The sequence below is a fragment of the Silurus aristotelis genome (genome assembly GCF_946808225.1).
Source record: "Silurus aristotelis genome assembly, chromosome: 27".
Classification (NCBI taxonomy): Eukaryota; Metazoa; Chordata; class Actinopteri; order Siluriformes; family Siluridae; genus Silurus; species Silurus aristotelis.
Window position 1 is genome coordinate 12206387 of NC_139600.1, and position 13021 is coordinate 12219407.

Consider the following 13021-nt stretch of genomic DNA (forward strand, 5'->3'; position numbering starts at 1 on the left):
AATAATAATGATGCTCGCTGGGGTTTTTAGCAGGACTTCTGTATGCTAGTGAGGTTGCATGGAATCTGGCTTGAAGCTGAAGGTGATCCTTCACAGCTAAAATTTGTGTTTGTGTTAAAAAAAAAGAAAAGAGACCTACAGCAGACGGAGAGAGCGAAGTCCTGCGAAAGCAAGAGTCGGAATGCATCGAAGTGCGTTGTAACTCAGGATCCTGTATAGATAGGAGGGGACAGGGTCAGATCAAGCTTTGGATTTGCAATACTTCAAGGTATTACCTCACTCATTTAAAAAGAATAATCGTTGTGTTTTTTGCACTATTTTCTCATGAACGCCAAATACATACAAGGTGGTGAGCTGGCTCATGTTGGCGAAGGAGGAGTTCGTCAAAGCGTTAATTCTGTTGTTGCTCAGGTCACTGAGAAGAAAACAAAACAAAAAACTGACCATTCATTTCAAACACTATCATGCTTCGTAGATCATTTCTGTTTATACTAAAATGAAGAAAGGAATGAAAGCGAAGGAGACATCGTAGCATTCGAAACACTTACACCAGCTGCAGATACTTGAAGGTGGCAAGCTCTTTTGGCACGGCGCTAAACTGGTTGCCGTCCAGGTACCTGCAGAGAGAGGCAAGTCACGGTTAAACGCTACTTCTCTTCCCATATCGTCAGCGAGAAAATCTCTCTCTCTCTCTTCCAGAACAAAAGACTCTCAGAGAGCCTGTCACCCGCAGTGTGTTATAATAGGCCGCCTTTTTTGGCAACTGCTGCTTGGCCTACGCTAAAGAGGAACAGTAGGGGTGTGTATTAATAATGATAATGACATTAATAACAACTTTATTTACATACGACATTTTGTTTATCGCAAAGTCGGTTGAGTACTGAAATAATTGAATATATATATATGAAAAATGGAGTTGGGAGTTATTGGGAGATAATATAGAATATATTATTACATATGTGTGTGTGTGTGTGTGTGTGTGTGTGTGTGTGTGTGTGTGTGTGTGTGTGTGTGTGTGTGTGGACCCCTGACCATAATATTTGCTTGTCCTTTTTTAACAACCCATTCCAGATATAGTCTCTATTTGCTGTTAAATCAGGCATTGGCATTTATCAGATTTTGTGTCTCTAGTTCAAGTAAAGGAAAAAGATTCAATGCTCCAACTTTGAAGAAGTACTTTGGAAAAGTCAGGTGCCACAGTACTTTTGCTGATAGAGTGTACGCAAAAAAATTCGCTATTTAAAAAAAAAAATTTGTATACGTGTGCTAGAATTGTATATGCCTGAATGATTGATGACGGTATGCTTTCAAGTTCGCTTGTTTGTGCATGTGTGTGGAATGTGTCATTCCTTACTCACTCACTCACTCACTCACTCACTCACTCACTCACTCACTCACTCACTCACTCAATTACACACACACACACACACACACACACACACACACACACACACACACACACACACACACACACACACACACACACACACACACACACAAAAGGCATTTAGGATCCTGTGCCCCATTGTGACCTCCTGCTGCCCCGTATGTATTTTATACTCCAGAACACAATAGAGGTTACTGGGGTGTGTCACTTGGTGCAGAGGTGGGGTTCAGTGAAATCAATGGAACCGTTCACATACTATTGTCTTTGACAAAAAGCATTTGAAAAATGAGCAGGACGGGGTGTAGAGTTTTCTGTTTTGGCTAATGACTGTGGTTAAGGTGTAGAAAGATGAAAACAGGACACACCTGGAACGTACGCACTTACTGTCAGTTAAAGCACCTGCATTTGGAAATGACAGGATGGTTTGGAAAAGAGTGCTACACAGTGTTTGGGCCAAACGAGGGGGAAAGCAGACTGACAAGTACTCAAAGTCTCCAAGTTTCCATCATTCCTACTTATCATCATGTAATTTTTTGCCTTTGTATCATTTTTTTTTTTGCCCTGGAGTTGCATATTGCTTTCCCAATTTGCCTGCAGTTCTTTGGCCCTGAGCACCTTAATGACATCAGCCCTAGTTCCACGAGCTCCTGGGAGCCACACTCTGAGGAATGCGGCTATTTATTTTCTCTTGGCCTCGTGTTTATAGCAAAACCAGTTGCCTCAGGCCTCAGAAGCAGAGGAAATGCAGAAAAGAAACATGTACTTTAAAAAATTCACAATGAAAGCAGGCGTATCGGATATCGTCATATTTAGCCATTCATGTGCAAAAATGTCTTTCTAGCTACATTTCAGCCCTATATGAGATTTAGCTGGCTTAGTAAAGCACAGAAAAAGATGATCATATGTTTGCAATTAAGTTTCTTGTTAAAAAAATAATGCAGAAAAATGAATATTGTGCTTCTCTTTGACTTACAGTTCAGTAACATTACGAGGGATGCCCTTAGGGAGGGAATGAAGGTGCTTGTTGCTACAGCGGACCACTGTCTCCAGGCAAGTACACTCGCTTGGGCACTGTGGGCGTGGCAAACAGCTGGCATCATCTTGGCCTGCATTAGGAGACACGGAGTGGTCAGTAAATACAAAAAATTGCAGACATGGAGGTGTAAAAATGTACACACAAAATAAGGTGTTCAGTTTAGGTTGTAACATGATTGAAGTCTTTAACTTTAATGTGCATATTTTGCATATATATATATATATATATATATATATATATATATATATATATATATATATATATATATATATATATATATATATATATATATATATACACACACACACACACACACACAAAACTCCAATTTCAAGAAGTTTTGGTGTCAAATGTAAATAAAAACAGAATGCAGTGATTTGCAAGTCTCCTAAACCCATATTTTATTTACAATAGAACACAGAAAACATATAAAAATGTCTAAACTGAAGAAATGTACCATTTTAAGGAAAGAAAGAAGGTAATTTATAATTTTATGCCTGTAAAACATCTAAAACAAATCTGGGACAGGTCAACAAAAGTCTGAAAAATTTAAGTGTTAATAAAATGATAACGTTTTCCCAACTTTATTTTGACACTTGTTGCAGCCATCAAATTCAAAATGAGCTTGTTTTTTTTTTTCCTTAAAATTGCATATATTCTCAGTTTAAAAATTAAATATGGTTTTTGTTTTATTGTGACTAGTATGTGGATCTATATTAGAAATATCATTCAATTATGTTTTTATTTACATGCACAACGTTCCAACTTTTTTCAAATCGGGGTTATATAAATATGTGTATATACACTGTATGTGCATGTATATAAAGAGTGTATATATATCGCATGTATACACATTATTCATATTTTATAGTGCATTTTCTTTGTAAATTATGCATTTGTATTTGTTTTGCATTCCTAATACAAGAATTGATTCAGAATAAATGAAAAGTTTAAATGAAAACAGATTCCAGTGCTGGAGGTCCCCAGAATTACCAGGTACCATCATTCTGTCTCATTTAACACACCTGATTGAACTCTTTCAATTGCCAGGGGTGAATTTGGCATGTATAAAAGAAAAAACACAAATCTGGCACTGTGGTTCTCAAGGACCTGAAATTGAACACCCTTCAAACAATATCGCTTTAAGAAATAAATAAAAAGACCAAGCAAGAAATTCAGCACGTCCTCTGTCATTCCATGAGGTGAATATCGGAAAAACCTAACTCTCCTTAAATACATCATATTTGCTCTACACTAATGTGTTGCATTCAGCTTTTTACGAGGTCCTGGGACGAAAGTGAGTGAATGTTTCTACCGTCTTCACAGCGGAAATCCGGCAGAGCAACATCCTGCAGCGGAATCTCTTTCAGGAAAGCAGGGCGCTGACAGCGCGGGTTGCCGGTGACAATCTTGCGAGTCCTCAACCAGTCGCCCATCCAGGCCAGCCGGCAGTCACAGTTAAAGGAGTTGGCCAGCAAGTTCCTGCCACAGGAACAGAAAATATCAAATCAAATCAAGCAAAAGTTAAAGTCAGAATTAGGGGGGGAGCTTGAAGGCTGTTTCCTTCATCAAATCAAAGCCAGCTCTTCCTAATCAAAACCAGCTCTGTTGCTCCTAAACTGCTGCTCAAGGAATTTAATACTAAGTCTAAATTGCCCAAATATACACTAAATGATTACTGGGGCAAAAAAAGTTCCTCAAAGCCAAAGAACAAGTAGTCAAACATTTTATATAAGTGGAAATTGGGTTAAAACGTACAGAGTTGAGAGGGTCTGAAGGGTGTCAAAAGCTCCAGGTGAAATGGTAGTCAGCTGGTTGTCATAGAGGGACAGAAGACGAACATTGGACAAGCCAGTGAAGCTGTTGTTGTGGATGCAGCTAATACGGTTGTTGCGCAGCATCCTAAAAAAAAAAAAAAAGAGTACTACAGTTAGGCGATGTTGTAGCATTTATACTACGTCAAAGCTCTAAGACCTACGAAAGGTCTATCCGCAGGGTTTTTCAGTTTGATGAGTTTTTATTTAGTTTTTATTTATGTAATAACCTAACAGGTATAATATCTCAGGGCTATACTTTACACTTTATGATTTTCCTCTCTTCCACAAAAGCTCATAACTCACAGCATCCGAAGCCCCTCCAGCCCCTGGAACATGCCACTGCGCACGGAATCCAGCTGATTGGCGGTCAGGTGAAGCTCCGCGACGGACGATGCGCCCTCAAACGCACGGTCTTCGATTTCAGCAATCTTATTGTTGCTGAGATTTCTGCAAGACAAATGGCAATATCAAAGAAAACTTCGAAATAGCTAGTTTGAAACACATGTTTGAATGCGGCTTCGGGGGGCTCGTCTTACATTTTCTTCAGCTGCGTCAGAGACTTGAACGCGCCGTTAGCTTCCAGAGAAGTGATTTCGTTGTTGTTCAGACGGCTTCAAGGACACCAAGGTGAAGAAAAAGAAAATGGTGGTTAAAGGCCAGAAGACCTGCTAGCCCTGTTAAAACGATCAGGCCTGTTGGTATGCTGGCGAGACAAACATTTCATGCAAATCGGAGTCCCGTCTGAATAAAGATGAGTGGGTAAACCTTTCAGCATTAATGACTGTAGAAAACCACATCCTAAAACTAAGGCAGTGGGTTTAGCCATTGGAGATTTATCATCTACAGGAACGAGACCAAGACTTTGTAGTGATGCGGGGGATTAAATACATGAAACTGTAATTGTTGTGTAAGTGCCCCCAGGCAAGTTTACTCAACCTTTTTTTCCATGAGGTAAATGTAGAAAAGTAGTATGCAATACCATAATAGCTATACCACACTCCCTGTGGTTATGGTGAAGCAATATCTACAGTATCTTTAACCTCTGCTTATCAAAAACAATAGCCATGATAGAGTTCAGGTTGAAATTAATTAAGCTAACACTGCTAAAACGTGCAGTGAACTGAACTACTGCATAAAAAATAACATCTATTATAATATAGTTTGGAATTTTTTATGTGCAATAGCCTTTTGTTGAGAGCAGTCTAACTCTGTCTGTATAATCCACATGATTTTCCCATTTGGCCAGTTGTTAGGGAAGATGAATAGCCCTGATTTAGGACTTCCGGCCTTGAAGAAATGCTTACAGTTCAGAAGTGGAGGCTGGGATGTGTTCAGGGATCTTGATTAGGCGCAGATTGGAGCAGTCCACCACGTTGGATTCGCAACGGCATTTGGCTGGGCAGACAGGTTCATTGTTGCATTCGTTGTTTAACCTGGAATCCTCTGTGCCTGAAGAAACACAGATGAGAAACATTCCCATATCAAAGCAGCTTGCGAACACGATTCTCTTCACCTCCCTTACATTTGATGAAATTTATGGTCTCTCCGGACAAACCGTAGTCTTCGCATGTTAAATCACTCTAGCGGCGAATTCATTCTAAAGTTTTCTTCTCAGCTCATCTCGTCTTCGGTTGACTGCAGTGAATCATCTATCAGATCCTAGCTTAGTGTCAGGCGATGTGTTTTCCCAGTCAAGGTTTCCTGCTGTCCTTTGTGGTGTGAAACGGCAGCAGTTTGGCTCTTGCATGTTGCATGTCTATGCGGGAATGGTTCTGCCAGAAATCTAGCGACTAAGCAATCAAAGCACTTCAACGGAAGTTTAGAGGGCTGAGATTTTTTTTTTCTTTCAGAGTATAATTTTTTTGCATTCAAACAGGACCTGCAGGAACCCAACAAAAATAAAATTGTAGGAGCACCTAAAATTTAATTTTAATCATTAAATATATGACAAAGAAACACAATACTGGATTTTTTTCCCCCAATTTGGTCATTTGCCAATTCCTGCTCACTTGCTAGTCCCCACATGACAGCTATGAGCCTGTGGAGACAACTGAAGCCAGCTAATGCATGTACTGCTGTGTCACAGGACAGATGAACAAACCAGACAGAAAACATTATGTGCTTTCTTACGCACACAAGTGTACAGAGGCTTTTATTTATTTAATGGAAAGTCTGGGTTTCAGCCCCAGTATCGCCAAGCTGCCACTCTTGGGTCCTTGAGCAAGGCCCTTAACCATCTGTACTCCAGGGGCGCTGCATCATGGCAGACCGTGTGCTTTGACCCCAGCTTCCTAACGTTACTTGGATATGAGAAGAAAGAATTTCACTGCTGTAAAGTACATGATGAGCACATTTTTTTGAATGACAGTGGAGAGTGGGCCAATTTTGCTTTCATGGATTCCCACCCATGATGCACTTTCGCTTTCTTTAAATCAGTGTTGCTGCTGCTAACTTAACTATATTTTGAGCAAGAGAACCACGTTTTGTAAAGAATATAGTGAGATTACTGGGGGTAGAGGCTGAATTGGTTAGACCTTAGTAGGAGTTGGTCAGAGGTCTTAATAAAGACCTTAATAAAATGATGCACCTCCAATACATGCAAGCCTAAAAGTTCACAGGACCACCAGCAGACTGGTCCATTCTCTAACACTTTGTGACTCACCAATAATGGACGTAATGCGCCAAGGTGCTTGAACTTAGTTATATAATAAACCTTAAATAATTAAGCACACAGATTCCACTTGAAGCCACTTACAGCAAAAGCTTCGTGGGCTTTGGTTGGATGGCGCACTATTATGGCTCTCGCTGTGGCTGTGGGTAGCTGTTAACGAGCCGAAGTGCTCGTGGCTACAGCGTGTGGGAGAAAAAAAGCCCGTTCTCACTCACCACATACAAATCCATCTGCTGAAAAGTTAAACGCTAATTTGTTGCGGAACCAAAATCCAGAAAGCAAGAAAAAAGGAGCAACCCGCAAATTCAGTTCGAAGACATTTTCTTTTAACGGGGAACAGCGCAGAACTGGAACAAATGTAAAATTAAGGGAATAATTCTTTGAGGAACACAAAACCAGAAAATAAAAATCCAGTTCCAAAATCATGGCATTCCTGCCCCCAAAACAGTTTGTTTTGACATTTAACATAGTTCGCTTTATTTGGGTACATCAACCATAATCAGATGCTTAGTCACATTTTGCTCTAAATTCCATTCAAAGGCTTCACCCTGAGAGCACGCTCAGAATCAGGAAGTTTAGGCACACTAATGATCTGCATTAGTGACTGCTTTCGGATGAGACTGGTGGAAGCAGCGTTTCCTGTTAGGATAATGACAAATGAGTTAAACAGGAAACAATAAAGTCGGCAGAACTCTTTGAAATGTTTTTTTTTTCTATTTTTTTCCAGATGGGTGGCAAATTCCTGTGTTCATCACTGGTGTTTTGTGCTGCAATTAAGACCGCATGCTCATAGAAGATTCCTAGTGACTCACAGAGACAAGCATCTACAACGCAGATCATTTCAGGTTTCCTGGGGCTGTTTAACTTTTAGAACTTTTAGCATGGCAAAGAGTCAGAGTCAAAAGAAAGTGAGAGAGGAAAGAAAACAGCCAGTTGTGGTGCAACCCGTGTAGGTATTTTTATGGCATTTGCTTTGGAAGTATCGAGCCTCAGGTACTTTATCTTATGACATAATTTTTCCTATTATTCATCTAATAAAAGAATGTTCTTCAGGACAGGGTTGGACCTCTTTTCTTTTTTTTTTTTTTTTTTTCTTATTTTTCAGAGGAAGACAGATACTGCATGAATCACTTTGATCTTTCCACTCCTTAAATTTCCATTAAAGCCTTCTGCCAAAGTCAGTTTTTCATTTTATTTGCATGACTGCTCCTCATAAAAGTGTGTTTAGGTGAAAGCAACCGGAAACATATCTAGATATGAATCTCAAGTACAACCTCCACCCTTTTGTTTTTTTAAATCCCCCTTTCCCTTTATTGCGACATACATAAATGTTTCTTTTCTAAAAGGGATTTAAAGATTACATTCATCACTGAAACTAATGCATCCGAAGAAATGCGATGCAAAAGAAAATGAAACAGAATGACAAAGCGAAAGAGAAGAGGAAGCAATGTTGAAGCCCACTCACCTGGGATGGAGTACTGCTCTTTAGCTGTGATGGAGACAGAAGGAAAAAAAGCAATGACATAAGTAAGGTACAGTTAAATGGATGTATTAGACCCAGGCAAAGGGCGGGTGCAGGAGTTTAAATTCATCTTGTCATTTCTTCCGTTTTTACCTGTTGAACAACTCTTTTCGAATAGGATTACTATTAACAAAATAAAAACAAAATCATTACTGCTCTCGTCTAGCACGAAGCGTTTTTGTTGTGTTTTGTTCTAACCCTGTAGTTAAGAATTTAATGACATTAAAAGTCGACAAAGTAAATCCAGGAAAAGCTAATTGTGTAATTTTCAGGCTTCTGTGAATAGCAAGGGCAGGTCTGAGGATGTCTGTTCCCTAAATAAGAGCATGTTTGGCAGCTGTTCCACTCAGAGACCGCGTTTACAGGGATGGGCCCATTCAGACAGGATTAGACAGTTGTTAGAAAAAAAAAACCACTGGGGAAATATGTGCCAGGCTGCTAAGCTCTGACACTCGTGCGTTTCTAAGATGCTCAAGCCGAAAGTTTGTTCAGGTGTTTGTTCAGGTGTGTATGTCGATGAGAAAATGAATGCCTCAATCTCAGTGTTTGGGAATATCAGTTTCTAAAACCTGGGACACTTTATGTTAATGTGCAAATAAATCCAGGGATGATTGGAAGAGAAGCACAAGCACAAATCTCCTTTGTGTGGATCCGCATCCGCACACCGTCTTCCACCAACTGAGTGGATTACATTTCATGGGAAAAATTGCAATGATTATTAGTTGATTAGCAGTTTAGTTTAGTACTTGGTTTTTAGCTTAGAGGTTCCAGCACGACTTGGAATGCATGATAAAGACCAGAAAGATGATAGAAATGTGTATGAAAAGCTCCATGATTGACCAGAATGGGACAAAGGAAGCAAAAGCTCACCAGAACAGCGGAACTTCTTGCTCTTGATCTGGCCGATGCGCTTGTTAGCAAGGCGACGTGGGCTAGCACACCTTGCACCACTCGTCTCGATCGGGTTGGCACGGAGATAGTCAGCTAGCCATTTGAGGTTACAGTCACAGATAAATGGGTTCTGGGCCAGGTGACTGTATTGGCCAAGGGTGGGAAAAAAAAGAAAACATTAATGGCTAGACAAGCACTTTGCCTAAACAAGACTGGAAATCTTTATAGATCTTTTCCCCCAATATTTTAAAGCAATCAATACAAGAACTGTATGTTTACACAAGGATTGTTATTAAAATGCCGGCGTTACTGAGGAGGATTTTAGAGAAAACGTCATTCGTGGTTGTTTTTTTCAATATTAAAGCTATTCAATTGAATCTAGCGGTAGCAAACATTACAATAATTCTCTACAACCATTAAACTATCCTAAATCTGTATTTACTATGGCCAGTTAACTCCAAGAATGTGGTGACTAGGGACCGTTTCAGCTTTAAGGTAATCCGATAACACTGTTCCAGTAACTGTTAAATTATTTTTTTTGTTCCCAGCATGCTGCCTAAGAGTTGAATGAGAGGGTACACGGTAGCCGGGAGTGCTAGACATGCAGAAACCATGCAGCCACGGTCATATGAGCTCTGTGTCTAAATCTAGAACAATGAAAGCAGTGGACAACGGGGGGGCCAGAGGTTATCTTATAGTGGGTCCTCACAATTCAGTCCAAATATAACAGCCTTTAAGGCGTTTCTTTCTAAATGTCACCGAGAATGCTTTACTGACTTTACAGATGCATGTTGGTATGGAGACGAGAAAAGATAAAAAAAGAAAAAAAAGAAAAAGAAAATCTTGCATGTCCTGCATGTCATGTTTGGGTTTGCCTGCAGTTCAGATACACATCTTCAACTAGTTGCTCAGCTAGCAGTAGTGTAGAAGTGTATCTATCAAAGAAAGCCAAGTAGCATGTCAGACTATGTGAATATTTCAAAATGAGTCGGCCTCAGGGTATTGTTTTTCATATTTTTTGGTTTATGGAGCAGTTCGGGATTCCAGGAGGAACACAGACTATTGTTTGAGTCTCCATATGATAGAATTACCAGTAGGAATGATTTATGATTTCCTCTTTACATCCCCAAACCATTGAATATTAAGAGATATGATTTCAGGTGTAAACAAAATGTGCCAATACATGTATTAAGGTGGCCACCTTATTAGAAAAAATATTCAAAAGGGGCACTTCAGCTTTTCAGCTTGTTGGGCAAAAATGCAACAGTATATGCCTTCGCTTGTCGGAGTTAGGAGTGCCAAAACATAGAAATGTGTGTGATTGCTGAAACCTAAAAAAAGACATCAAATGAAGGAAAGAAAACTGGGAAGAATGTAAGGTACGGAGGAACTTACAGCGTCTGAATGGCACGCAGTGAGGCAAAGGTGCCCTTGGCCAGGGTCTGGATCTTATTGTCATAGAGAGACAGCAGGGAAAGATTCTGCAAGTCTTGGAATGCATTAGCACGGACACAGTGTATTTTATTGGCATTCAGTAGTCTGGGGACGGAAAAGAAAAAACAAGAGACAGAGAAAAAAAAACTGACTGATAAGAGCAGGAAAAAAAACCAAGGCCCATTCAAGTGTTGAATTGGTTTAATTGAGTAAGCTTGCAAGCTATTCTAGCTTAATACCTTAAAGTTAATGGCATTTATACATGTATGAAGACACCACAAGTTTGTCAAACTTACAGCAGCTGGAGGGCATAAAGCCCATCGAAAACTCCTTTGGGTAACTCAGTGATCTTATTTCCATACAGCACCCTGTAGGAAAAGCAGAAAGCAGTATTTGTAATAATGGAAGTCTAAATCGAACAGACTGAGGCATATGGTACTGATATATCAAGCAAGTGTAACTGTTTTCAACTGTCAGGCTGAGATTCTTGGAGAGGCTCTTGATGGCTTCAAATGTGTATTCTCGAAAAGATGATCTAGGCTCCACATGATTCGAAGTCTTTTGGTTAAATTCAACACAAACATTTTGACACGCAACACACACTTACAGAGAATTGAGGGAACGCAGGCCTTGGAAGGCATCAGGAGCAATCTCTGAGATCTGGTTGTTGCTGAGGTCACTGTGAATAAGAGCGGAGGGGGGGGGGGGGGGGGCGGTAAGCAAATGAGACAGGAAGAACTGCAGAAAATAAGAAAGAAAAATAATTCGAAAGAAAGAGTAACAGACTCAGACACAAGTGCTCTGACCTTGTACCCCCCATTCCATAGCACCACCATTCACCCATAAAACATAAGTCTCCACTCCATCTGATCAGTTTCCTGTTGACAGGCAAGGGGAATTTTTGGGTCACTCTGTCTGCGCCCATTTACGTGACTACCCACAGTGAGCTGTGTGGATTGGCTGAGGATGCAGTTGTCCAGGGCATGGTTTCTGGCTGCTTCAGCCTGTCTGCCCAGTGGTAAAGTGATGAGGTGGGATATTTCAAAGGCAAAGGGTTTTTCCTTCATTCTGGAACACAGTTAAACAAACTCCACAGGTTCATGGCCCTCTGTCAAAACCAAAGTGGGCATTCTTTTGTACTGTGAGCTTCCTAGACGAGACAGGGCTGGCGAGGATTTTCTAACTGCGCTTCAAATATGTCTCAGAAGAAAAGAAAAGCTTGTACAATGCTCAAACTCTTTCCCAATGACCATCTATGTAACAATCGCAAAACACAAGTCAGCTGAATGTGTTCAAATCAACTACAGACGTGTGGTATTGAGTCCTGCAGCCAAATATGTGCTTTTCACTTAGATGATGTATTGTGGTTCCTCCCAGGCACTTAAGTTGATATGATCTGAAGTACATTGGGAGTTTATCTCCAGGCAGAAGTCTGGAGTCTGGGTTCCTGAGCATTGTGGAGGGTGAATGATATGTCCTTGATCTGGCCAATCACCTGCATCTTAGCCAGAGGTTGTCTAAATCTAAGACACAAATAAACTAAATGGACAGATGTTTGTAGACACCTCACCATAAGATTTATTTGTGCTTTTTGTTCCTCCTATAACTTGCTTTTATAATTACCTCCCTTCCTTTGGGAAGATGTTCCACTACATTTTGGAGTGCAATTGTAGATGTTTGATGTTTGTACTTTTGTACGTCACTCTGGATAAGGGCGTCTGCTAAATGCCACAAATGTAAATGTAAATGTTTGTAGATGGGTGTTAGTAAAGTCAGGTAATGATGTAGGTGAGGTGAGGACGTCTGGGGTCAGTATTCTAATTTATCCAAAAGGTAAACCATATCTTCATTGGGATTGTTTTGTGCACAGGGGCATTGTCATGCTGGAACAGGTTTGTTCAAGTGATGGGAAAATTGAATGCTACAGTTTTCAATGACATCCTGTTCAGCTGTGTGCCTTCAGCGTTGTGGTAACAGTTTGGGGAAGAACCACATACGGCTGAAAAAGTCAGGTGTTCCAGTACTTTTGTCAATATAGTGTAGGCTTTTACAACTGAGAGAACAAGAAGATGACCATAACTCTGATGTGCATGAAGTCGGCAGACAACTCTAAAACTGGATTGTGGTTTGTATCAACAGGAATGTTGAGGAACAAACCTTTTCTTTACCACCCTTCCATTAGTGGATCACTTGGACTCTTTGAGCTTGGTGAAAAGTTGTGATGGCAAGTGGGACAGCTGAAAAAGCAGACAGGGTAAAGGCG

General features: G+C 40.3%; 1 protein-coding gene across 4 annotated transcripts in view; it reads right to left on the reverse strand.

Moving 5' to 3' along the window:
* Positions 1 to 13021, reverse strand: part of slit1a (slit homolog 1a) — a 90863-nt gene that overhangs the window by 16607 nt on the left and 61235 nt on the right. For 2 of the 4 annotated variants that reach the window (XM_083532686.1, XM_083532684.1), the window contains exons 11-24: positions 11366 to 11437; positions 11055 to 11126; positions 10720 to 10863; positions 9304 to 9467; positions 8377 to 8400; positions 5545 to 5689; positions 4777 to 4851; positions 4544 to 4687; positions 4182 to 4325; positions 3739 to 3905; positions 2361 to 2493; positions 549 to 617; positions 344 to 415; positions 140 to 211 (exon numbers count right to left, since the gene is read on the reverse strand). In XM_083532686.1, coding sequence (XP_083388812.1) covers positions 140 to 211; positions 344 to 415; positions 549 to 617; positions 2361 to 2493; positions 3739 to 3905; positions 4182 to 4325; positions 4544 to 4687; positions 4777 to 4851; positions 5545 to 5689; positions 8377 to 8400; positions 9304 to 9467; positions 10720 to 10863; positions 11055 to 11126; positions 11366 to 11437 — 1497 coding nt within the window. The remainder of the gene's footprint in view (positions 1 to 139; positions 212 to 343; positions 416 to 548; positions 618 to 2360; positions 2494 to 3738; positions 3906 to 4181; positions 4326 to 4543; positions 4688 to 4776; positions 4852 to 5544; positions 5690 to 8376; positions 8401 to 9303; positions 9468 to 10719; positions 10864 to 11054; positions 11127 to 11365; positions 11438 to 13021) is intronic. The other 2 variants (XM_083532687.1, XM_083532685.1) reach the window with 1 other exon arrangement.